At 41.2% G+C, this 26,943-nt stretch overlaps 1 protein-coding gene across 3 annotated transcripts; it reads right to left on the bottom strand.

Moving 5' to 3' along the window:
- HECA (hdc homolog, cell cycle regulator) lies at window positions 1–26,943 on the bottom strand. 3 transcript variants are annotated; one of them, XR_009818240.1, is made up of 5 exons: window positions 26,593–26,942; window positions 10,635–11,675; window positions 7,395–7,549; window positions 1,191–4,440; window positions 1–241 (listed from the first exon to the last, which is right to left on the bottom strand). XR_009818240.1 is itself a non-coding variant. In XM_061990803.1 (4 exons), exons 1-4 carry the CDS (start codon window positions 26,825–26,827, stop codon window positions 4,276–4,278), a joined length of 1,596 nt encoding a protein of 531 aa, XP_061846787.1. In that variant the 5' UTR covers window positions 26,828–26,942; the 3' UTR covers window positions 1–4,275. The 3 variants fall into 3 exon arrangements, 2 of the variants coding, with proteins under 2 accessions (XP_061846787.1, XP_061846788.1); XM_061990803.1 differs by having other exon boundaries at window positions 1–4,440; XM_061990804.1 differs by lacking the exons at window positions 1–241; window positions 1,191–4,440; window positions 7,395–7,549 and adding an exon at window positions 8,943–9,924 and having other exon boundaries at window positions 26,593–26,943.

The following is a 26,943-nucleotide window of genomic DNA, read 5'->3' as shown; positions in this document are numbered from 1 at the left end:
TTAGCTCTCTGGTATTTATTACTTTTTAATACAGTGAAGTCACAATAAAATATTCTCTAACAACACACGCAAATGATATAACCAATTATTTTAATTTCATCAACATTCATTTGCTATGTACATATTCTTCCATCTGCAAAAGTGCAATCCAAGAATGTCTCAACAAGAAACCTTTATGGACAAGTATATTTTTCAGGGGTTTTCTCACCAGCAGCCTTACAACATGTTTGTCCTTGGTTAGCTGGTACAGCAAAATGAAGAGTACAAGGGTGGGTGGGAGGGGAAAGAAAAAAGAAAGAAATTGGGTTAGATGTCTCTCTTGTAGGAATATTCCATATTTTCCCAACTAAATTCATTATGAATACATTCCTTGCTACCGGAGATGTTAATGCAAATACACTATAGGATACCCTATAGAATATTGTAGTTTTAATGACTCTGCATCATTAGACAGAACAAGAATTTCAGGCAGTTCATCTTGACAGATGTCAAATTACGCATCAGCATGTAAAAGACGTCCATTGTGTTACTTATAGTTATAAAAATTTACTTTTAAATCTCCTACTGGTGGATGAATTAATTTTTACACATTCAAAATATGAAGTTTATCTAAATGCAAGCCTCCCCTTATGAAAAGCAGAATTTAGTGGAAAGAAGAGCATTTGCACATGCAACTCCCATCACTATCACAAGGAGTATCGTGCACTTAAGTAGAATGAACCTCCAAATCTAGAGGACTGTATTTTCGGTTACAAAACATATTTCAGGCACAATTTAATCTGACCACAGGCCAGATTAAAAAGAACATATAGCATCAGAAAGATGAAAGGGAATGAACAATAAACTTCAGCCAAACAAGCAAAGCAAGCAGCTCACTAGCTAGGGAAACAATGCCCTTTTGACACATTGAAAAGCTTATGACTACTTCCAGTGCTTGTCAAGGCAGAATGCAAACCAACTGTGGTATAGTTTAATCTCTGAAGTAGCCATTTCGTGCCAAAAAAGTTACCTCTGCCTTTCTACTTACGCAAAGCCCATTTGAATCTCCTGTGGCCGAAGGGTGGGCCTGACTGCTTAACTTCAATTTGATGCACATTACAGAAAGTACACATTTTGCAGTAACCTAAGACCAGTTTTCAGCACCAGCAAGAAGCAGAGAAACCATTTTCTACAAATTAGAGTCTATTTACTTTGGAGTGAAAGTTCAGAGGCATCTTTCTGTAGCTCAGCTGGTTTCCATCGAGGATCATTCTTACAGCACTACAAGAGCTGCTAGCCTCCAGTTGAGACACGTTTTGCAAGAAAACAGGCATTTCCTCAAGCAGTAGCTAAGACTCACTTAATAACAGAATTAAAAGGAAAAGCTAATGGAGAACAAAATTGTTTTCTTGGATAGCTTTTTACATAGCTCCTTGTCACTGTTAAGACTTCAAATATGCTTTCCCCTTCTCATTTTCTCATTCTGCTGCATACTTGGTTTTGACTTGAATATACTGTACACCCTTTCATATACTTGTGTTTTTAAAGCTGGTCAAATTCCCTTTTTACATGTCATTCTTGATTGTCACACATAGATATCTGGAGAGGCATCTCAGTTATTTGAACACAATTATAAAATAAGCTAGTCTAAGGACAGCAAATGAACAAGTATTTAGGAGGACTCCAGATCCCACTTCTTCCCAACCATGTGCATTGTATGGTGACACCTCCCCTCACAAAGCACAGGACAAAGTGTGTAAGCAAGGCTACGTAGCCTAAGTGGGAATTAACATCCTAGACTCGTGGCAAAAGTGACTGGCACTTGAGACTGAACACTACAGTAACAGATCACAGAACCAGAGAATCTCAAAGGGCTGGAAGGGACCTCGAAAGATCATCTAGTCCAACCCCCCTGCCAGATTAGCCTTTCATTGTTCTCATTACACAAGCTTTGGCTTTGCCGTCTGATTTCAGGCCACTAGAACAGTCTTGCCATTGCCTATCTGGTCTGGTTCTCACAGTACTGACAGCCCACACAACTCCAAACCTTGGTAGTCACCCTAACTCCACCAGGTTGCTCAACATACCGCCAAAAGGGCTCATCCTCCTTGAGGAGTTAATTCACATTATTATTTGATTTTTCTCCACAAGGAAAGCCTACAGGGCACAGTCTACCAAGTTTTATCTGCTCAACATCTTCCTCCAGCCCACATACACCTAGGCCAGCTCCTGCTCCTATAGGCAATGGTTACAGTGCTGGTCTTACTGCACTGGGCTTTGCGTAACTTAACTTGTGGTAGCCATACCAGGACACTGTTAGCAGGCTCTCAAAGTCCTTCTTATAATTCTCCTTAGAAAGGAAACAGGTTTCCCCAAAACTGTCACAAACAGGGAACCACCATACAAAACCTCAAGCACGTGCTCCAGACCTGAAGCCAGGTAAGTAAGGACAGGAGAGGAGCATCAGTGATGAAGGCTACCACAGCCTGCTAACACTGTTGAGAGACCAGCAGTGGATCACCAGTGAAACTGCTTGAAACGGACAACCCAGATGTGAAAACCATTAATGTGAACTGGCTGGCTTCTAAGGACAAGTTGACCACTCAAGTTAATACTAAGTCAACTGTGCCAACATAAGCCCTCTGTGCAGCTGGAACGTTACTCAGAGTGACTAATGTTAAAAGGAGCTATTTCTGCACTGAAGACAGCCAGTGAACTTGTGAACTTGGCATTTTTATATACAAGGAAACGTGGATATTCAGTTTGAGTTTTACGGGCATGGCAATTTCTTAACTTAGCAGAAAGTAAAATTCTCAGTCCAGCAAACAAAACACTTCGTTGACCTTTGACTTTTTTGTTTTCTTTCCCATGGTGGCAGTGTATCAGGGTCATTTTCAAGATCATGTTTTCAACAGTTACACTCTTTAAAAATATTCTAATTTGGAAAAAAAAAGAACTTAAAAAAAAGAATTTAAAAAATAATCCCACCTTGTAAAAAGAAACAAAACTCACATCTCTCAAGTGGACAAACACCCCATAAATATACTATGGAGAAAAATACAAACTTCCCCTGAATCTCAGATGGCTTAAGAAACCAAGCAAAAGATTAATGACCTATTTAAAAACATTTATTTGAGGAAAGGAAAATCAAGAACTAAGAATCACCTGCAGAGTCTACAGGGCCAAGCCCTCCAATTCAAATTAATTGCTGTACATACTCTATGATGTACAGCACAGAGGCACGTAGAAAGTACATACACTAAGTTGGCCTTCTTAAAAAGACTCCAAGTGTTTGGATCCTGGACTTAATGTAATTTTGAAAGATAAAAGTGCAGCAATGAATTGTTTTAAGAAGTGATACCATGTTTCTTACTCTACCTGTCAACTCTGATGGCCCTGATCCCTCTTTGTGGTCCTCCTTCCACACCAGTCAAACCAGTCTGCAGTAGGCAGCAAAGCCTCAGCAGACACATACAAATGCATCCTCATTCAGCTCAGCCTGTTCCTTCCCTAACACATCTGTGAAGAAACATCTTTAAATAAAGCATTTTAAGACCTCCGGCTTGATTTGGTATGAACAGATGACCCAGCTGGGCACACGACAGCCATGGTGGAAGCAGAACTATTGCTGTACGGTCCATCAAGTGAGGGCAACATACAGCAAACACACAAAGAGGGAAGACACCAAGCCAAAAAAAAAAAAGTAATTAATTTCAAGATTGCATTTTCTGGCATACATTTACATTCACTTGTCACAATACCTTAATTTACACCACCTCGGGAAATCTGAAAGAAAGCCTGCTGAGGTGACTGGCAGCACGGGGCCAGCTCCTGCACCCATGGGAAGGCTGACTGACCTCAGCAGTAACAGGACAGGTTTCTTTCCTAGGATTTCTCATTTCCACTAAGTTGCAGGGTCAATCACCTTACACAATTACCCACTCTCCAACTGGACATATTTCTCTGTCTGGATGTATGTCTTCCCACATCCTTCCTATAAACTGTATCACAATTATACAAAAAAATAAACCCAAAATATTTTTAGCTGAACTTTACCCCACACTCAGGATATATTCAAAGGCCATTACATTGGCTTGCCTTCAACCTTCACAGAGATCTTGTCAGGAGGACTCTGGTTTTAACATGTATATATACATATTAATATGTACACAGACAAAGAAGCTGCTTTTTCAGTTAGAAAAGAAATTAAAATTCATCACAGAATGAATCCTATAAAAAGATATGTAATAAAGTTGAAATACCCATAAAATAGCTATTACTAAAGCAAAGCTTTCGTCAATAAGCCTCCAAAACTTTAAATGAGGAAAATGGCTTCACAAAATGGTAGTCTAGATTTCCACAGTGAGGGCACTGCTGTACGTTGCTGTATTCAGAGAAATACTGCATGCCAATCCGTACGTCTATTACTGGCTTCCCACAGTGCTTACAGTTCAGTCGAGCCTGTAAAAAAACAAAGAAACAAGCAAACAAGCTTTTTAAAAACCAAACTTGCCTCTGCTCCTCACCTCTGAAATAGAGGGCATCACACACAGCTCCTTGCCCTGCCGGAGTGGAGAAGGAAGAGGTCAGGAAAGTGGCAGTAATGGGAACTGCTGGTAAAAACATTCCTCATCTGACTGGTAACTCACAGGCATACACAACGTTTTTCACATGAAATACCACAGCCAAACTCTAGAGAGTAGGTTATCTCCCACTCTGACTGATGAGAGGTAGAGAATTTCAATGTTTACATAGGCAAATGATTGTGTTGCTTAATCTCTGAACCAGTTCCTCAATCTCCAGCACAAGAAGTGCTGTCTCAATGAAATCATTAATGAAACCCCAAAGCACAGAGAGAAATTTTACATTTGTGCCATGCAATTCAACCACTAACCTGTTGTTTGAACATGATCTGCTTATGAAATGTATCAGTATTTTAATCTTAACAATGTGTAATTCCATGTCTTTATCAGCATGGAATGGTATTGTATCACTTTAAGTATCTATCTAAACATTTATAATACCTATCAGGTTATGTAAACTAAACATCACTTCAAACACACAAAATCCAACTGAGAAAGGACCAATTATCTGGGTGGATATGAGAAATAATTAAAAGTCAAGAGTCAGGGCAGAGAGAGCTATTAACGTTCAGCAGTAATAAAAAAGAATTCAGAAGAAATCTATCTGGGAAATGTAGCCCATTTAATGTAAAGAAAGCAACAGGCAGTGTGAACACTCAGCAAGCTATTTGAAACACTCAAGAGAAGCAGAAGGGATTTGAGACCATAAAGGAGTTTAAGACTAAAGGTGGCAAATGAGTATCCATCACAGCTTAACTTCGCAGCCCACTACACTAATGAAAGCTTCAGCTCTTCACTGAAAATAACAAAAAAATATTTTCTATGGCAATTTTGATTAAGGAATTTTCCTATGATGAGGAAAGGAAGAAGTTATTAATGTACTATTACTGTTGAGACAGGACTCAAAAAGAAACAAATCACCTGCTCCACAGCTCTGCCTGAAAAGCAAAAATTCTAAGAAATACCATCTAGTGGGGTATGGATTTGTACAATTTACTTAACTGAAGTATTGTTTTCCCCCTTTGCTACCAATTCAGTATATCAGCTAGGTGCTAGCCTGACAGTGGCTGCAGCCCATTTCTCTACATGCACATTCATGATGTAAAATTAAATATTTTGAAACAAGGTATGAAATTATTCAAAATAGAATTAGCAAGGCAATATAGAGTTTATCTATTTAAATGTCATTTCTCTGTATGCACAGAATCACCTGTAACAATCGCGGTGAAACAGTAACGCGTATTATCTGACAATCACAGCTAATGATTTCGTAGTCAGTTCTACCATTTACCATGTACTGTCACACTGTCCATTAATCATATAATTAAGGCTCTTGTATAATGAGAATTTAATTCCTGTCGTGTGCATTCAACAGAAGCAATTAAGATTGAAATTTCACAGTTTTTACAGAGCTAGCAAATCGGCATCAGTATTTCATTTTTCAAAAAAAAGGGCTTTTAAAAAAAAGTCACAATCTCAAGAGGCACTGAATTTGGAAGTAACATCACTGTCTTAATTGTTACCAATGTAATTTCCACCTGTAGCAGCAACAACACTTGCCCTTTGAGGCAAGTTGGCAAATATGTTTAATTTAAAACAAAATGGCATTTTGTGTATTAACAGAACTATATTTTAGATTGTTCTTAATTGTGTACATTACCAAAAAGCAACCCCACTCTGATTAAGTCCATTTCTGTTCTCAGTCAGCACAACACCTGCATGTTCAAAGGTAACATCCCACTCCTGAACTGCCTCGAGCAGACCACTGAGACTTTCCCAGACAAATGTCTTTTCACAGAATGGCAGGGGTTGGAAGGGATCTCTGGAGAACATCTAGTTCAACTCCCCTTCTAAAACAGCTTCACCTCAGTCAAGTCACACAGGAACATGTTCAGGTGAGTTCTGAAAAACTCCAGAGGAGGAGACTCCATATCCTCTCTGGGCAGCCTGTACCAGGGCTCCCTTACAGGAAAGAAGTTTCTTCTCATGTTCAAGTGGAATTTCCTGTGTTCCAGCTTGTGCTCATTTCCCCTAATCCTGTCACTGGGCACTACAGAAAAAAAAGACTTGCCCCATCCTCTTGACATCCGTCCTTTAGGTATTTGTAAGCACTGATATGGTCCACTGTCTTTTCCTCTCCAGGCAAAACAGCCCCAGGCTTTCTACCCCTACCTGCACAAAGTGCTCTACCCATCACATGGACAAGTGATGATCCTGTTGCCTCAGACATGTCTACTATGGAGCAATCCCAGGCCTTGGCTCTTTCTCACCCAAGGTATGGATGAAGAGAGCATTTAATGAAAACTAAGCTGCTTCAGGCTGTGGTAGAGTACCATCACCAGAGCCAGACACAGCAAAGATTAAGCAGAGCTGGGTAATCTCCAAGCACAAAGACACTTTGCACTATTCTGTTCCCTTGGCTTTTTTGCTACAATTATATCATGACAAAAAAACATTGAAACAACTAAAAGAAACCTGAATACATAAACATCTGCTCAAAATATGCAGTTACTATTAAAATACTACCAGAATGATATCTGATGCCAAACATACTTACTAATAACCATCCTAAGCATCAGATTTCATTGTGAAGGGATTTAAAGGGGCTTTATTTAAAAACATACATATTAATCAGTGACCATGGCATTGGCTTTTGTCTAGCTACAGGTCATTGTGCCTCCTAAGTCAAGACAAAGCAACAGCTTTCTTGTACTGCATTCATAGGCTAGAAGGATGAAAGAAGGGTAGGGAGAACAGAGACACAAACCTTGGCTTTACCTATCATCAGTTGGAATTTCACCTCAAGAGATTTAATTCACATATGGTACTAACCTGACAACAGGGAGATGCTGCCAAAATATCGTAGGTATACATAGTTCCCAGCTGATGCCAGCTTCCATCCCATCGGGACTTGCACTTAATGCAGATAATTTTGTGAACCCCTTCTAAGCAGTCTACACAAACAGCATAGAGGTGCATAAGCCTTCCTGTGGACAGGAAAGACACTTCTTAAGGAGACTAGAACAGAAGATTAAAATAGACATTTCCTGCAATGCGTTATTTGCTGTTCAGTGACACAAATCACACCTCATTCACTTTTTTCTCTTTTTTTTAAAGGTACATGATAAAAAAAAGTTTCTCTAGGGAAAATATGTAGGGCTTGACTGAAGCTATTTTCCATCAATGCAAAACCCAGGAATTAGTCATCACCCTGCCCACTCTCCCTTCTTCCCTTTGCTGGTAGACCTTAACAAAATATTTTATAAAAGGAGTTGCTGAAGTTCCATGAAGAGATGTCAGGTTAAGTTATACGATCAGCTGCCGTGTTTCCAAATCCAGGATTGCACCCTAGCTTCGTCTCCACTTGTCAGAAGAAGTGGAGATGTGTTGAAACCTATTTGCAAGATGGGTACAGATTCATTCAACAACTTGCCAAAATCTTCCAGCAAAGAGAGAACTAAGGACCTGATATCCCTCACGGAAAAAAGCAACAGCCATAAGAGCCATCTTCTTTCATGTAATTTTCATGACCATTCATTAATAGTAAGTATATTTTAAACATTATATATTACACATACATTGTCTTTAAGACACCACTCAGAACTACAAATCTAACCACCCGTACCACAACCTCAGGTTCTGTGAGCACAATGACTTTCAAAACCTGGGTTATATTGACTTTCATAAAAACTCTCAGACTTAAAAATAAAATATTTTCTCTAAATAAATGTGACTAAATGCAAAAACCAAGGTGCAAGTTTCACACAAAACAAAAAGCCCTGCACAAATTGCAAAAATGGGATATCTAGATTACGCCAGATTTGCAGTGATTGAATTGATTTGTAGTTTAATACTTGGCTATTAGAAGTGGGCTGACAGTGAAATAACTTTGTAAAGTGTAACATTTGCAGTGCCATATCAGACAAAGTTACAAACTAGTGCAGTTATGAACTAGCTACAAAACAGGACTGCATAAAATCTGTGTCTGTTTTGGGTTGTAATTTGTGTTCTTTAGCACCAAAGTATTGAAATCATCATAATCTGTAATTTAACAAACACACACACCTTGTATCTCCTCTAGATAAAAAGACAATTTTAACAATTTATGATTAGTCCATACCAGACACATTGAAAATTAAGTTTTTGGTTTTTAACTTGTTTTGGTTTTTAAGTGAACTGTTTTAGAGAAATGAGAAGAAAAAAAATCAGATTCTTCTTAACATGTATATATATATATATATATATATATATGTATATACACAAAATCAATTACTTAGCATGAGCTGGTAAAAAAAATGAGTTATGGAATAAAAAACGAGGTTCAGCTCTAGAAAATGTACGAAGATCATAGTTCAAATACAATAAACACTGAAGATTGGAGATGTTCAAATAATTCCACACAAGAAAGTTTTGTTTTGTGCAAGAATATAAAGTAGGTTTCCTCATCTGAAGTTCTGCACTGTTCCCACACATTGAAATACTGCATCTCCCACTGCCTAATCCTCCTTGTTACATAGGAAATGAGGTATCTTAAACATGCCTGAAACAAAAGTAGTAATTTTCTGTACTGAAGAGAAAATAACACTCTGGAACAGCACCTTGCAAGTTTAATTTCATTTCAAAGAGTGCTTCTGATAATAAACCATTTCATCCAGGACAAGAAGCTAAAACTTTCAACAATTAATTATTCACAGCATCTTGTCTCATGTATTGTCCAATGGGTAAGGAGCAATTCACTTAAAAGCACTAATAGTTCAGAGTCACATTCTTAGTGGTAAACGTTAACAAGTGATGAGTTTCACTACTACTAAACCAGCCTTTAGTACTGAGAAAAATCACAAGTACATTGTGCATGCCTCCACACCAAAGCAAATAAGCACTGTTATCTCACATACGTCTATTCTGTTTATCCTGGAGTTTTTTCAGCTTGCCTATCATTTTTTTTCTCCTTAAAGTACATTAGGCAAGACAGAAACAATAATGTTAGTATGAATACAGTTTAGTGACTTAGTGCATGGTGATTTAAAGAAAGAAAGAAAAAAACCCAAAGTCTGTTGAGTAAAGGAACGTTATATATCGTATATTATTATCATGCATGTGCTATAAGAAATTTTATTGAAAGGAGAGAAACTTCAGTGTTAAAATATCTCTTGTTAATGTTTCCCCAGCACTCTTTTCAGCATATAATTCTATGCTTTTGGACACCAAACTGTGAATGCTTTTTTCTGACATTTTAACCATGTTGGCTGCCAGCAGGCTGCAGGACAGGCATGTTTTGCCCTGTACCATCTTCATCGCTTAGTTTGAGATACAGCTTTCAGGAAGAGATGAAGCTCATCCTAGTTCACATCCATTCGTTTATCTAGGAGGAGAAAAGTAATACACACCATGGTCTCAACTCAGCTCAGATGTGGGACACGATCAGGTTGCAGTCTGAACAGGTAGGAGTTTGAAAATGAGTCTAAAACCTTCACTATACCATTGTGGCTTCAAGCCACTATATTTAAAGCTTACTTTTCCTACACCCAGCATCTCCAGGCTGATGTTAACATAGGACAGACTGTAGTTCCTTCCCTATAAAAAAAATCATTTGCTATAAACCAAAACTGATATTCTCTGATCTGAAAACAGATGACATAAATCTTATCTCACCGGTGGTACAAACACAACTTTCACCCATGCTGCAGCACAGCATGCTTAAATTTACAAGGTTCTTTAAAAGACTGAGGTGTAACTAAGTAAAGCTCACAGCAGTTAAATCGGCATGCACGCACTGCAGAACAGATTGCCTGGGAAACCTTCCTGTGGTCTCCCTATATAAACCGGATGAGAAATTTCTTAGTTGTAAACCCAAATACAAGGGATGGATCTTTCTACACAGCATTTGCTTTTTGTTAATTCCTTCTAAGTGTTTCAATCTGATCCACATGACTAATTTGGATGCCACTTCAAGTTTTACAGAACTGCTTATAAATGCAGAATCTGGATGAAAATCTACAATGAGGGGGATAAGGCACAGAAGGCAATTCTGCCATTTAATGAAACCTAGCATGACTGACAGACAACCTGTACCTTGAAGGTGACAGGGCACATCGTATTCAATCTCATCGTGTCTCGATGGGCTAAGGAACAGAGTCCCGTCCACCAGCGGAAACTGCTCAAACACTGGCAGCGCCCTGTGGCATAGCGCACAGTTTACAACATTCCTGTGGCTGGCACTAAGAGCAGCAAGGATGAACTTCCGAAGGTCCTCCCCTTGCCCCACCTGGGCATCGTCTTCCATCCGCACATGGAAAGTATTCAGTTTGTGCCTGGGGATGTGAGTGAGCAGCTCAGACAGATCGAGCCTTCTCAAGAACTGCACAGGAGCATCAAAGTGTCCCGATCTGTGTGCCTGCAAGTTAGCTGCCCCATAATCAAAATGCGCGTTCCTGAACATGCCCCCACCGGCCATGTTCTTCTTGTGGGGCTCCAGGTGAATGGCGTTCTTCAAAAACTCTCCTAAGTATCGTGAGGAACGAGGACCGCTGAAATGTGTTGGGGCAAGAATAGAGTAGCCAGTAGGTGGGGACTGGCCAGGAGAGACACAAGGCGAACGGACGGCGTAGCTGCCACCCATGACGCCCTTCTCCTGCGAGTTCTGCCTGTCCATCGAGTGCCTTCGCTGGAGGTCATTACTCAAGCCTTTCTGTGGCTTGTTGGCCGGCCTGCCCTTTTTGGCCTCCTCTGCTGACTCTGCCATCGACCTTCCCGTGCTCTTCTCCAACACTGATTTCTTCTTCTTATCATCCTGCATTCGCTTCACCTGGTACCAGTCAGTGTCCTTCTTTAAATGACCCTGCCCACACCGACAGGAGCAAAAGCGAAAAGCCAGGTCATATCCCTTCTTTGTCCACATGTTCTGTCGACATTGCTTTTCATTCCAGCTCCTGGCTCTGCCAATGCAATTGAACTGAACGAGAATGCTGCTTTCCCACTCGTAGAAACACTGAAGGTGCATCCAAGTGCTGTATGGACAATGTTCGTTGTTGCATATAACCTTCTGGTAGTCATCCTTCTCCAGGTCCACTGGCCTTCCAAAGCTACAGATCAGTGGAGTAGCACAAGGGGCTTCTGTGGAAGATAAAACACGTACATTAATAACTTCGTGGCCCACTTACAGCAGTAATTCTTTAAACACGGTGCCAAATATACACTCAAACTCTTGCTCATGATCCGTATTATCAAAAGGCCCACAAGCACCAGCTCTGGGTCAGGGTAAAAAGCAATATTTGCCAAAAAAGTACGTGAAAGGAGATAAGGAAATGAGGGACTAAAAGAAACAAAATGACATTATGGTTTGTTTAATATTCAAAGTCAAAGCACCTCTGAAGCATCAGCCCTCCTCAAGGGTTTGTGGATACTGTTGCAAGGCCTTAAGAAGTACTGAGAAAGCTTTGTGGATCTTTCTGGAGGGTTGCTTTGAAGCCTGAGAGGCAACACGGGGAGAACACACAGAGATGTTTGTTTGAAAAACAAGTAGGCAATACAGCTTGGCTTTGCAATCACAGGGAGAGGCAGGAATTGATCTTTTCTTTGAGACTGAACATGAGACAACCGCTATGGAGAGAAGAAGGAATCACAGGACTTTGAAAAGCAGGGCAAACAGCTGATGTTCCTGGTACAGAAAGGATGGCCTTCATTACACTGCTCAGACAAATACAGAGTTTACCATCATCACCGACCTGCTGGATAGCTAAGTTTCACAAATAGTTCTCAAACACAGGCTAAAAAAACCCCACAACAAATATCACAAGGTCTTTTACCAGCAGAGTAGCAGCCTTTGCTGTATCCTTGAACAAAGAACAGTTTATTTCAGCTCTTTCCTTGCAACAATCCCAGCTTCTACACAAAAATGGTCTACAAAAAAAAAATTACTGCATATATGGACCAATGACATTTTCCCATACCTCGGACTACAGATGACTCCCATTTCTGGCTCCTCAGTTGCAGCTGGGAGGCACAAAAAGGACAGGAAATGTTCAGTTGGAGTTTCTATTGGATCCTAAGAGTTTCTAATTATGAAGTTTTCAGATGCTTACTCAAGTATTACAAATATTTCTCCTCTGTATTTCTGACTTCCTACTTCCTCCACTTCACCAAAAAAACACTGATTCAACAGTGCTGGCAGACTGCCTTTTAACTTCTGTATTGCTGCATTCAAGTATTAGCGGACTTCTTCATGGTTTTCCATGGTCAAGTGCTGTCTCACTCCACGCAAAACAGCAAACGGCTCCCTGCAGTTCCCTGGTCTCAGTCAGAGCTCCAGGACTTGCAAAAGAGGTACACCAAGCCTTGAGGAGAGAGGCTGCTGTAATCCAGAGCTTTTCCTTAGGACTTCAATTTTCATCTGATATGCAAGGAAAAAACACCACTACTCAGTTGCATTGCTTTTAATCCCATTCTTGTCACTGCTAGCACAAACAATACAACATAATTTGCAGTAGAATTACAGATTTTACACTGCTACATTTACTTCTACTCAAGCTCTCAGCAACAGACACACTACTCATCATCACCTGTACTACAGCAGCCATACACAAACCAGATTCTTTACAACACCAGACCTTTGGAATCCTAGTGGTTTAGCCCCTTCCCAACTAGTTTTTGTTAAAAGTTTATAAAGAAACAAACTCTTCAGGTTACCTTCAGTAAATACAAGATTACAGTAGCTCTGAAGACTTATTTATTTACCCAGAAGAGATGAGCACAAAGAGCATGAAAAAAATTTCCCGAGCCATTCCCTGGACAATGCCACATCCTTCACTTCATTTCTCTGCCTCCATTTCCAATGCCAGAAGCAGCACAAAGAGAATTTTCTGCAATATCTTTCCCTTCAAGGACTGGCCTATGAACTGCAAGTAAAGCACATTCCCAGAAATATTCTCTTAGAGTAAAAAAAAGTCAATTTCATTTTCAAGTACGGACTTGTTCAGATGTTAAATTGTCGAACTGGACAGCATAGAGATGAGAGACTTTCCCTAGCAACTCTTCGGAAGTTCCTTCTATACATGTCACACCTACGTTCTTACTGGTCATCTTGGGTCTCTGAAAAGCCCACTAAGAACATGCAGGTTTTGAAATGTCTTTGAGAAGCATAAATTTTATTGCCTACCAATGACTAGTTTTTCTTCCATGTTTTTTTACTGTGTATTATTGAGTATTATGTCACTGGCCAAGAGCAAAAGTAACTTACCCATTCTGAAACAAAATCTGTCAGTTTAGCAGTTCAGAGAGTTCTCCCACCCATTCTCCCAGACTTCAAGTCACACTATGCCACTCCAAGCACCTCTGCAAAGTTTTCCTTCATTGCCAGTCATTCTTTCATCAGATTTAGGAACTGAAAGTATAGCTTGTACTTTGAGCATCCTCGTGAAACTCGTCTCAGGGAAGCCAGTTAAACCGAAACCATCGAAGACAAAACATCAGAAGTCAGATGTGCAGCAAGATACCAGAGGTACCGATATGAACAGTTCTCACATATATTTCCTGTATTCATCTATTTTGGTACATATTCCTTTCCAGCACTGCCGGGAGACAGGAAGAAAGAACATGCCAAAAATCCACTTCTGCTCCCCCTGCATTTCGGAGTGTAAATGTTCTAACAGTCACAGGTATAATTATAGCTGACAGCCAAGAAAGTTACTATATAGACAAGTCTAGGGATCTCCAGTTTAGACTAAAGACTTTACATTTGTTCATCCATATCAGCATGGTTAACTGACTGAAAAAGAAAAGCGTTTCCCTGATTAGCCTTTGAACACATTTTTTGCTTTGGATACAAAACAACATGATTTTTAGTCATCTGAGAAATTTATAACCTCTTCATTATGTGGACAAAAACTGAAATTCATAAGTGGTTGAAATACAGAAAAAACCCACAGCTCATGTATTCTACAGAATGTGTACACAATTGCATGATTATGATCATATACTGGATGTCTAGAGGCTATTGTAAAAGTGACTTTCAACAGATTTTTTTTTCCCCCTTTTCCCTGGCTGGTCAATGGAGGGACCATGGAATGCAATCTCCTCCAGGTTCTCCATGAGAATTACACAGGGCAGATTACCCAAGGAACTTCCCACACAGCATAACTTTGTGAAAGAAAAAGCTTCAAGTTTTGGACAGTGTCATCTTTCTCAACATTTAAGTTACTTAGATTATTAACAAAGTTTTCAGATGTTCCCTCACCTGATCTTCTATCTGCTAACCACAGCAAAAGCAGGTCTAGGGCAGCTGGAGTGAACAAGAGCCTTCTCCCACACAGAAGAGTTCAATGTTAAACAGTGGCACTGAGATTGCTTTGCGAAATATTATTGCTAAGAGAAGCTGGTCCCTACTCACATCTCCTGGGAACTCATCTGACATTTCACTACAGCCACTGCAGTAGCATAGGAAATACTCTAGAAAAGCAACAGGTCTCTCTGCCATGATGTCATGCTCAACAGTAAGGTTAATACCACGCATCACGATTTAACCCCAGACAGCAACTAAGCACCACATAGTCATTTGCTCATTCGTCCCCAGTCAGATGGAGGAGAGGATTAGAAGCATAAAAGTAAGAAAACTTGAGGGCTGAGACACAGACAGTTTAATAGGTAAAAAAAAAGCTGCTCACACAAGCAAAGAAAAATAACAATTCATTTACCACTTCCCATGGGCAGGCAAGTGTTCAGCCACCCTCAGGAAAGCAGGGCTCTATCACATATAACAGTTACTTAAGAAGACAAACAGCATCACTCCAAATGTCACCCCCTTCCTTTTTCTTCCCATAGCTTTATATGCTGAGAGTGACACTGCATGGTCTAGGATATACCTTGAGTCAGTTGGGGTCAGCTGTTCCAGCTGTATCCCCTCTCAACTTCTTGTGCACTCTCAGCCCACTTGCTGGAGGGGTGGTGAGAGCATCAGAAAGGGCTTCCACTCTGTGTACACACTGCTCAGCAGTAACTACAACATCCCTGTGTCAGCAATACTGCTCTCAGCACAAATCCAGAACAGTCCATACTAGCTACTGTGAAGAAAACGAACTCTATCCCAGTCAAAATCAACACACCATGCTAGTCAAAGTATCTACTTTCAGGTTTATAAAGGTGCTACAGTATTTCTGTAACAGAAACTGAAGGATCCAGCATGGCTAATGAAAATTGTCTCAGTAGAGTTCTACCACTTCTGTAGTATCCTCATATTTAAGAAATCAGAAACCTTCACAACATGAAAAGCCAACATTTGGTTCTGCCTAGTATTTCAAATTCCAGCAGTCTATCTGTACAAAACAGTCTGTGCAGGACTGAACATCCCTTGTAGACTTCTCTCTGTTCATATAGCCTACCAAACAAAATCATGCCACATGTTACTACATAAAAAATAGATGAAAAAGAAAAACAAAGCAACTTTTTGTAAAAATTTTCTAGTTCACAGCAACAGATATGTCTTAGGAGCAAAAGAGTCAACATTTGGATCAATTAGTATGGAAGCCACATCAGTAAATGTGAAAAGCTCTTCCCATCAATTCATACCCTTTAAAGTGCTCTGGGTTATCACCATTTCATAAATTAGACAAATCACTTACTGCAGAATTACAAAACTTCAAAAATTCTTGTTATCAAGCCCTTCTATTTCCTATTAATTAGAAACACATTTTGAGATTATTCTTCAAAAAATCAGAGTCAGAATCATTGTCTTAATGTTTTATGATAACAGTACAACAATTCTTGTAGAGACAATAAAGGGGAATAAATACAAATTCACATGGCCAAACTGTGCATCCACACCTGCAGTCCCAATCTGGTTTGTCACCTGAATATAATTTGCTTCCAAGTAGTTAAGAGCTCAACAGATTTCTGGTATACGAAGTTACAAAACTGAACTTCAGAAAAAATTAAAGAGTATACGAAGTTACAAAACTGAACTTCAGAAAAAATTAAAGACTACCAGTATCCATTCTCCCAGCAGATCCATCTGAAAGAACGCCTAAATAAAGTACCTCTATTTCACCTCTCACTTCCAAGGTGCTTTTTAACAGCGTAAGAGAACAAAACAAGACAGCATACAGAGAGTAGCAGAACGGCTTCAATGTTTAGACAGAAGTGCAAGGCTGTAACAGACATGTTGCCAAGCTGCAACTACAATTGCACGCTGTTTCTTTCAAGAAGTTGTTTCCACATAAAAAAGATAAATGTTTTCTCATTTTCCGCTGTAGTGATTTTGATCAGTAATTCTGAAAACAGTTGCAAGGGGCAGCATATAAATGCCCTTTAAAACAGAAGCAAAGTACAATATTCCAAACAAATGTACACTTGGGCAAAGATAGCTCATCGTTTAAACAAGGTTATGTTTTATGTTTGACAGAAGTACCATAAAATTAACTTTTCTTTCAAAAGTGAAAACATGACAGAAGATGGCAAGGAAGCTGGTTTGAGTGTTTAGCTTTTTCTCAGTTTTTCTGTTCATGTTTATAAACATCTATAAAAGCAAGGAACAGAAACAGACAGTTTAGACAAATTTCCTTCAACAAAAAATATCCCACATTAACTATTTTCTAACTTTAATAAAAAAGAAAGCTGGTCTATAAAACCAACCTTCCCATTTTGTGATGCAAACAAAACCAGCAGAACAATGCTGCCTGAAGAACTTCCCTTTAGTGAAGTAAATGGAGGAGAATGTTGCTTACTTCTGTTTATACATCCATCACAAAACCAAAGATGCACCCAGCAAGACAAATGTAATGACTCCACAGCTTTAGTTTCATGACTGCTTTTATTTGTTAGAAGTCCCCAGTGTGGATGCCTAAAGCAAAATTTGCTCTCCCCTCACCACATTCCCACATTATCCATTGTGTTAAGCACCAGAGTTTTTGAGTGGACAAAAACACATAATTATTTCCTGTACTCATCAGTGTAGATTTCAGCTCATCGCACAGACTGGTTATCACTGGTAAAACTCAAGGGAGGTGTTAAACATGTGAGGCCAGGGGCAGAGGAAAGACAAGCACAGAGGCTGCTGGAAAAGGCAGCCCTAGTGTCATCTTAAAACAACTGTCAGGTGACAGTTGCTATGGATCTGGAAAAAGAAATCATCAAAAAAGTTATAGTCTTGCCACTAGATCAACTGCAAGACAGTTACTATGGCTTGCTTTTGGTCTGCTGTTACTCTAGCATCTCATCATCTACGCTAAGGACACTTTACTTGCCAGCACATTACCTAGGCCAGAAGGGTACCTATAGGACACATACTTAAATCTCTACATCTGCTTTCCCATGAAGAGTGCTCTCTCCACACAACCCTACACAGCAAGGAATTGTTAATTCTGACAACTTGAACTAGAGCTGAGTCATTTCTGTGGAAGGCTACTCTTTACCAACCATCCGCATGAATCTTCTGAATTTCCTCTGCCATCAGCATAGTTTTATTTTAATTGAAGTCATACAATACTATTGTGCTAATACTGAAATGCAGTTGTAGAAAATAAACCACGAAAACAACAACAAAACAGCCTGAAATTGTATTAACTGTCCAATGCCTTTGTTTTGGTGAACCTTGAAACACAATCTAATATTCAAAAGGTTACCAAGTCATGACAAAATGGTACTGTCATACACATAAGTGGTTAAACAGTACAAATAATACGGCAATGCAGAAATGACCAGTCACCTTGCTAAGAGCCTAAATGCAGCAGGAAGAATGTAACACGAAAAAATGTTTCACAAGTGGATCCAAAAGGCAGGCATAGACAACAAATAACAGCCAACAAACGGTAAGAGAAGTCTTTCAAAACTGCTCAACTCATGGCTTATACTGATAACACTCACTGATGATGCCTGATGACTCTCCACAACTTATTAAATAATCTTTGTAGACTGATGAAAGTTTCCAGTCATTCTCCAGGAGGGAGGGGGGAAAAAAAAAAAAAAAAAAAAGACAGCACCTAGTAAGCCATCTAAAACACAGGCTTTGTGTCATGATACTCCCTTTTATGTTCATGTAAAGAGAAGGCAATGCCAGCAGTCCATCTTCAGTGAGCAACCGATGGAACTCAGGCTGGTGTGACACTCAGTGCTGACTCATCTGAATCTCTGAGAGATAGTGACTTGACAGCCTTCCTCATCACAATGGGAGCCTGGCTGACAGTTTTCCACATTTACGCACCTACATATTGACACTTATGTGCAAATTCAGAGCTCAATCCTACCTTCAATGACCAAGCAGCTGCAGTGAATATTTACCCTCAAAAGGGTCTTAAAGAGAATAAAGCTGTAAGCAGTCCAGCTCTCCTTGGCACGCTTACCCCATGTGCAAGTTATATTAGTTGTATTAAGTGAGGAGTCACATGAAGTGATCACTTTGCCCTAGAAAAGCTTTCAGGTATGTTGGAGCAACTAAACCCTAGCTCACCTGGTAATTCAGATGACTCCTGGAGGGCTCAATAGGTGCTAAAACCATCTCCTTGTACTTCACTTATGCTGACACGTTCATGTTTGGCCTCCAAGGGATTCACTTCACAAAAAAACTAAACCAAACAAAAAAGGAGAAAGCTCCAGCAACTACAGAGCAGTGGGAAGATGCTATGGAAATCATGAAAGCTTAACTCATACTTGCCATGTTAATATTTTCTAACTTACATCATTGTCAGAGCTAGCATCAGCAATCAGCACACGAAACAGTGTCAGTTATCTGTGGCTCTAATTCAACCACCCACTCACAGCTCAGCCATCACTTCTTCAAAGTCAGTCAGAAAGTCAAGAGCAAATCTGTACAAACTAAGGATGGACGCTTATATGTGCACAATAGTTCTGTGGCTTGCTTACATAGCCATCTGTGCTTCAAGCTGGACCAACTGCCTACACCAGTGAAACCCAACATGGGAATTCACACGGTCTTGTAGAAGTCACCATAATCTGTACAGTTATCATCAAGCCAACTTATTCCCATTTAATATCTGTTGTGCAAACACAGAGAACAACTCAGTCACCAGCTCTGGCTTTCCTTAGAATGTACAGACCTTCTTTGCATAGCAGAAATCTTGCCCTGGCTTGTGCTGCAATACCCTCCATCCCACTGAAAAATGTCACCAGCTCACTCTACCAAAGAGAACAGGCCTGAGCCTCTACCTGTATCAGTACCAGGATAACCAATGCCAATGCACTCCTGGTACTCTCTTGTGAATTCCAAGTTTGCTTTACCAGCCTAGGCAACCACTGGTCCTCCGTGTCACAAGCAATTGTGCCCTGGCCAGAAAAGACTCCTCACACTCCTCAGCACTGGGTCGATTTTTCTGGTAAACTCTATCACGGTAAATGCACAGATTAGTGACTATCTCACAATGGGTAGGCATCAACATGTTTGGAACAGTGGCTGTTGCTTTGTCCACACGAGTTATCTTTGCAGAAAAGCATTTCTGCCATTACATTCTCTCACTGTAGCTTTCCAATACCTTTTAATACCCTTAAATGTTAGAGAAAACTTACTCTGGTGTCTCAAGAAACAGCTACCCCAGGAACTAAAGCAGACTCTAATGTACCTGCCCTACCATGTTTTCAGTGGCAAGTTCTCATTCATGCTGGGAATAAAGAGATCACTGTGGCAAGCAGTAGATGTCTTCATAACAAACGCAGATGTAAACACTGCAGGCTGGACTCATCCAGATCCAGCCAGCCACCAGACCTAATCCAAAAGCACAGTAAGAAAAGAGGAAAGGGAGAAAATATTTAATCAAGGGGAATCAGCACTTTTTTTTTTTTTTTTTTTTTTAGTTTCAAGTCCAGAGTTGTTTGTGTCATTAGTCTGTCCTTCCCAAGTTTCAGTATTTTTATGTCCCAAGCTAAAGAGTAAAGAAGCCAGTGGAGACTCAGCGGGAAACAGGAGATGCAATCGCCCTCACTGCAGTACCCAGCATCTCTGCAAGATAGCAGCTCCTGAGTGTGGAGCTGTCAATTCCAATAGACATCTCCCTCACAACACTGTGCTGGCTCTCAGCCCTGCCTGTGTGCCATCTTTGGCACCTGTGCAGTACATTGAGACCTTGACTGCATGCTGCTCCCAAAATGGGTATTGGTAGCAAAGAAGTGTGGACGGGAAGCACCAGGCACACTCAACAGCTAGGCTCTGATTGAAGCTACCTCCTCGCCCAACAGGCTCTCAAGACAGGAACAGCAGCAGTATCTCCCTCAAGCCCTGGAAGAAGGACTGAGTGACTCTGCCTTTGCAGAAGAGAAAGAGTCAGAAGTTAAAGTGAACGCTTTCAAGATAAATGTCACCAAAGTCTACCAGGAAATGCCAGCACTCCACTCAACATCCCACAAGCTTTCAAAACGGAATTACCCACTCCAGTGACTAGATTGCTGGTTCAAGAGGCCTCTTTGAAATTATTTGAATTTCTATCAAAACTGTTTAAAGAAAGACCATGTCCTGCTAATGCTGTTGTAATTCACACACTTTGAAGATTAGCTGAAGTATTTTACCCTGAGCTGAATGCAAGGAAAAAGACACTGCACATACACTGCAGAAAGAAAAGCAGAGAAGGACAGATGTCTCTCAGTCATCACAGTACTTCACTATCAAAGGATGTCTCAATATGCCAGGCTGTAAGTGAGGCTGAAAAGTTACAAATGTCTCCAAGGACTAGAAATCGTTTTGTCACTACTTGTTAGATCACTGGGAGGAAAATAGAGGATGCGTACAGATAAAGTAAAGCAATCAGTTCAAAAAAATATGTATTTCCTCATACGAAACCTAAAAAGCATCAAGCCCAACTTAATCAGGCAAGTGCTACACCAGAGAACATGACTAACCACATGAACACAGAATGCCGACAGTACACTGATAACCATTTTGATAGCAAATAACTGCTAAAAAGAAATTAAATGGGTGTGTACCTGCATGCATGACAGAATGGTATTTATTTTACTATGTAATACCATAGACATGGTTCCATTTGCAAAGATTTTCAGAAGATGAATTGCATTTCCTACAAAAGCATGTAATTGCAATGTTTTAAAAATCCTAAAACTAACATGAAAGTCTTTTCAAATCCTATTTGCATTGACAGAGACAGTGAAATTTGCATGCAATTGATTTCTTCAGTTAGAAGAACTCAATGGAGTTATGAAGCAAAGTGGTTTTCCTGTAGAAAATTAATAGGTATTAAATTTTGCAGTCACTGCAACAGAATAGAAACTTAATTTTCCAGGTGGTCTCACTGATACCAATGGGACTCCCGCAAGCTAAGTAATAAGAAGATGCCAATACAGAACATCACTAGAGTGCCAAACTGGAACTGAATGTTATATGCAACAGGGAACATTATACAGCAAATATTAATCCATGCTTAAAAACTACAGCAATTCATGCTCCAAAAATACATTTTTAAATTATATATTGCAGTGACAAATTTTCTGGCCCTCTTTAACTATCCTACCTCCAGGATATAATCTCTCTTTTTCTTTATAAACCCTAATTGCTGCCCAGTCACAGCTTTCCATACATTAGTCACAGTTGTACTGACTAATTTTCCTCTTCATCCACTTGTCCTATGTTAATATTTTTTATTTGAAAGTGAATCAGTCTTACGAATTTGTGAAATTCAGGTGAAGGGCATGCAAAAACACAGGTGCCCATTTTATAAACACAACTAAAGGCAAGTTCAGAGCTGGGCCAGTGCAACAGGCACTATCCACACAACTCCTCAGCTGTCGTGGCAGGAACTCTACCTCTGGGAAACGATGCTCTACCAGCTTCCCCACAGCCTTTTTCTTCCACCTTTCTATCCATCTCATGCCTGGGGATTCTAGACAAATCTGACAACTCCATCTGACAACTCACCAGCTCTGATACTTCTGCAGTTTTTGTCCCCTATGCCAGATGGGAAAAAGTAAGGTCTTAGTTTAACTTAGACAGCTATAATGAACCCCACATTAAAGGTGAAAAGCACAATTAAGGAGAGTCAGCTTATCGTTTTCCCACATCTTCTCTTAGTACCAACACTGGAGACACTAGAGTGACAAGGACAAGCAGATGAAACAGCAAGGTGCAAAGAGAGCTTTCACCAAGGGCAGGAAGAGGACTTGGGTCTACTGAACAATGAGACCAAGAATGGAACCAGTGCAAAGAAAAAAAATCGATGGAAGAAAGAATTTCAGGATCAGAAACAACTCTATGTGGAGACCAGAGTGAGAAGGTAATAAGATAAATGAACAAAATAGCTGGAGCTCATGGTGTAAAAGTGTCCAGACTCAGCAAGACAGAATTTTGACACTCAGAGTCCTCACATCTGAAGTGAACCCTTTGGATTTTTTTTCTCTTCTGCTGCTCAGGGCAAAGTATTCACAAAACACTTTGCCCCCTCAGACTCATTTCTGTGTGCAGATGAAGGTAAGCAACCACTGCCACCAGGAATACTAGCTATCCACAAGGCTGTGGAGTCAGGGGTGTAAGTGCACAGTCCCACAAAGCCGCCAGTGTAATTTTACAAGATGACAGCTCAGGTTTTTGAGTTTGGTTAAGAAAAGTAGCTCAGAAAATTAGCTAGAAAGCTAAAAATTTATTATGAATGCCACTCAACTACTCTGAAGACAGGGAATCTAAGAAATGAGGCTTTCTGTGAAACTGCATTTCAGTTTCCCCATGCACTGTGATACTGTTAAATTAGTCCCTCCTCCCATGACCTGTGGTTCATTTCATGCAGAAAATTGATGCACTTCGGTCGAAAAAGATCAATCTATCACGTACAGAATTCCTGCTTGGTCTGCTAGAAGAAATGGGAAAGGAAGGCACAGCTGAAGAACACAAAATCTCCTTGTGGGCATCATCCCAACACCTGCTAAAATGTTACAGTGCGAGATGGAGAAAAGCCATCACATCTGGTCAGTGGTTATGCTCTCCACCTTCCTGATTCCCACGTGGGAGTCTAGAATCCTTTGACCAGTTTGAGCCCTCAACACACAAAAATTAAAATACCACCAAAAAAAAGCATAAACAGATGCCTTCATGGAAGGGGAAAAAAAATTAAAAGAAAAATCAGCTTACATTTCTCAATCATCGTGTCAAAAATGGATTGAGACTTGGAGGGAAAATTGTGCAGGGATTGAAGCTAAATATGTCAAAATGTAAAAGGGAACAACATCTTTCTACTGTAAAAGGGTACAGTTAACAGCGGATGTATGTTACATAGCATCACTAGTCAGAGCTCCACAGAGAAGCACAAAGGAAATAAAAGATTTTGTTTCATTACAAAATGTGGATGGGGGAAGAAACAAAACACAGACCACAAAGAACTGTGAAGACTTCGAAAAACGCATCTGAACCACTATCCTTTCCCTCAGTGAAACAGGGTTCTGATGGGAGTGCATAATTAGATTGTCATATTGAGATCATGATGCAAAGCCAAGGTTTGCATAGCTAATCTGAATTTCACAATTATTAAATCTGCTGCTTTCACCTCTGTATACTTCTGTTGTGTCACATTAATGAACAAAAACAGGTTAGGTTATTATTATCATGTATCACTTTTCTAAGGTAAGAAGAGAGTAGAAGAGTGATAATGCCAGATACATGCAAATTACTTTAGAACAACATACAGTGATGATGCAGGACAGAAAGGTGAGCCCAGGAACAAGGGACCCATAGGACCAGTAAGCCTGGGCAGCACAAATCACAGCATGCACAGTCCAACAGCTGCACAGTTAGAGTCTGCACCCAGCACACTTAATCTGCAACCCAGAGTCTCCTCATGCAATAGCAAGATTTGACTGTGTATAGAGAACTCTATCAACTTCACAACTCACTACAGCAGGCTACATCCTCCATAAACTGCTTAGTGATCAAGTAAGTGCACAGCCTCTTAGAAACACCTTGAGTCTAATAATGGGATACTTGCCCCCATGGCCTGCAAGGCCTGACACAACTTCATTTCAGATTCATCAGTTTTGAAGACTTGGAGGAATCCATTACCATCATCTAATCTTTTCCTTGCACAACAGCTGGACTCCTAGTTGTGTTGCATGACAGGAGTAGTTTCTTCTTTCATCTCCTTAACCAAAGCTGTTGAAAGCTTTGGACTTATCAGTGAAAATACAATTTATTAAACTTACAGTTCAGGATTATCTGATGTGCAGCAGCCAACATAAAATAAAGCTAGCAACCACATCTACTTCTCCAGCCTTTATGATCAGCTGAAATGAAAGACACAACTAACACACAATGATCCTGTCAAGGCGAGATCAGACGTGCTGACCAGACACTTACAGCAAAGGCTGAAGCCAATGTTGTACGTCTTTTGTGAGGGGAAAGAAAAAGGACAGGGGGGAATTTGGCAAAAGAGTCAAAAGATGTTTCTGACCACTGAAGTGATATGAAAGCTGGGAGAGAGAGAACAAAGGAGCATCTCAAGTTAGCTCTCTGAAAGGCAATCTCAACTTCTCAGGAAGCCGGCCAGCATAAAGGAAGGATATCTAAGGTACCTGGGGCACACAGTTCACTGATATCACCTTCAATGGCATCTGCACAAGGAACAGCACTTCCTCATCCTCATGCAAAACAGCCGTACCAGAAACACACCTCTACTTTTGCTTGTGCTTGAGTGAAAAAATTTCCATAGCTGTTTCTCCTCACCTCAAAAAGTAAATAAAAGCCAACAGTGTCATGTATGAAACACCACCTGCAAAGCAGATGCCACACATTAAACCACTCAACTAAAGTTATGAAAAAATGCTCTCCAGAAACTCTAATTTCTGCTAAATTTTCTTTCCCTCCTCCTTGTTCACTCATTTAGACCAAATACTGAAAAAAAACCCCAAAAATGAAAACCCCTAAACCAATCAAACAAACAAAAAGCAAAACTAAATCCCAAAAAAGAAATTCTAAGCATTCTTCGTGATTCTCTGGATTAACTAATACTCTTACAAAAGCATTTCGGCAAAGACCTTCTGAGCCAAAGTGATTTGTAATTAATTGCTAATATTTCTATTGAGAAGTTTCCATTAAATAATACATTGAAATAAGACATCTTGAAACCAATGTAAGATTCCTGGAACCACCTTTGGCTAACAGCAGCCAGGCAAAACTACCACCACAAAGTAAAACATCAGTTTTACAAAGCATCGAGAGCAAAATGCTGAAGTTGACTTGTGAAGTGAAAAAAAGTCAAGCACAGGGACTCTGTGCTGCAGTTTCTCAATCTAACAGTAAACCTAAGACGTGGGGTTCTCTGGCTTAACAAAAAGTGCAATAATATCCTAGCCTACCTTTAATTTTAGCCTGAAACATCATTTTGCTGAGAGACTACCTCCACACATGAACAAAAGTGCAAGTTTCTGCAAGAAAACACCTTCCCGAAATCTTGCTCTAAACCAAAAAAACAACCCACCAACCAAAAGCGGTATTAAAATGGTTGAAAAGTGAGTGTCTTACTCCGACAAACCCAACCGCTGTAAAACGACAAATAAAATGGACAGAAAAGTAGGACTCCATTTTCAATTGCGTTGAAATAAAGCCGGGTTTTTTCAACTCGGTACGAAACAAGGTTAGAGGCGCCGGGGGCCGGCGGGCGCTGCACCTCCCGACCGCCCGCCTGCGGTCTCTGCCCGCTGACCGCGCTGCCGGGCGGGTGAGAGGGCGGAACCCCTCCGCATTCAGCTACGGCAGGCGGTCACCGCGAGGCAGGCAGGCAGGCCGGCCAGTCGGCAGGCTGCCGCCGCCCGCGCCGCTGTCAGCCCCGCCGCCGCGGAGGCCTCTGCCCTGCGGCTGGTCACCGAACGGAACGTTGCACCGAGAAGCAGCCCCCCCACCCCGCCGTGCATGTAACGGAGAACCCGGTGGCGGTGGCTGCAGCCGCACAGGGCCCGGGGCGGCGTCCGTATGAACGCCCGCCCGCCCGCCTCCTCCCCCAGCCCCGCCGCCCTCGGGCGCCCGCCTGCCCGCACGTTCCCCTCACGCGCCGCTACCGCCTGCACCGCCGCGGGAGGCCGCGGGGCCCGGCCCGCTGCCGCCGCTCACCGCTCTTGACGTCTCCGGGCGCCGCGCTGCCCACGGCCGCCGAGCCTCCCGCTCCGCCGCCCGCTCCGCCGCCGCCACTGCCGCCCGCCGCCGCTCCGGCTCCGCTACCAGCCGCGGAGCCGCCGCCCGCCGCCGCCGCGGCTCCGCCGCCCGCCGCCGCCCCGTTCTCCTGTTCGTCGCCGCTGCTGTTGGCGCGCTTGTTCTTCTTGCCCTTGCCGCCCTTCTGGTTCGGCATCGCGGGCCCGGCCGCCGCCGCGGAGGGGCGGGCGGGCGGCGGCGGCTGCGAAATGCACCGCCGCCGCTACCTCCGGCTCATGGCGGGGCCGCAGCGGCCGCGCTGCGCCGCGCCCG

Source organism: Colius striatus, chromosome 2 (assembly GCF_028858725.1).
Source record: "Colius striatus isolate bColStr4 chromosome 2, bColStr4.1.hap1, whole genome shotgun sequence".
NCBI classification, from domain to species: domain Eukaryota; kingdom Metazoa; phylum Chordata; class Aves; order Coliiformes; family Coliidae; genus Colius; species Colius striatus.
Note: the sequence above shows the minus strand (reverse complement) of the source record. Positions and strands in the feature narration are given on the sequence as shown.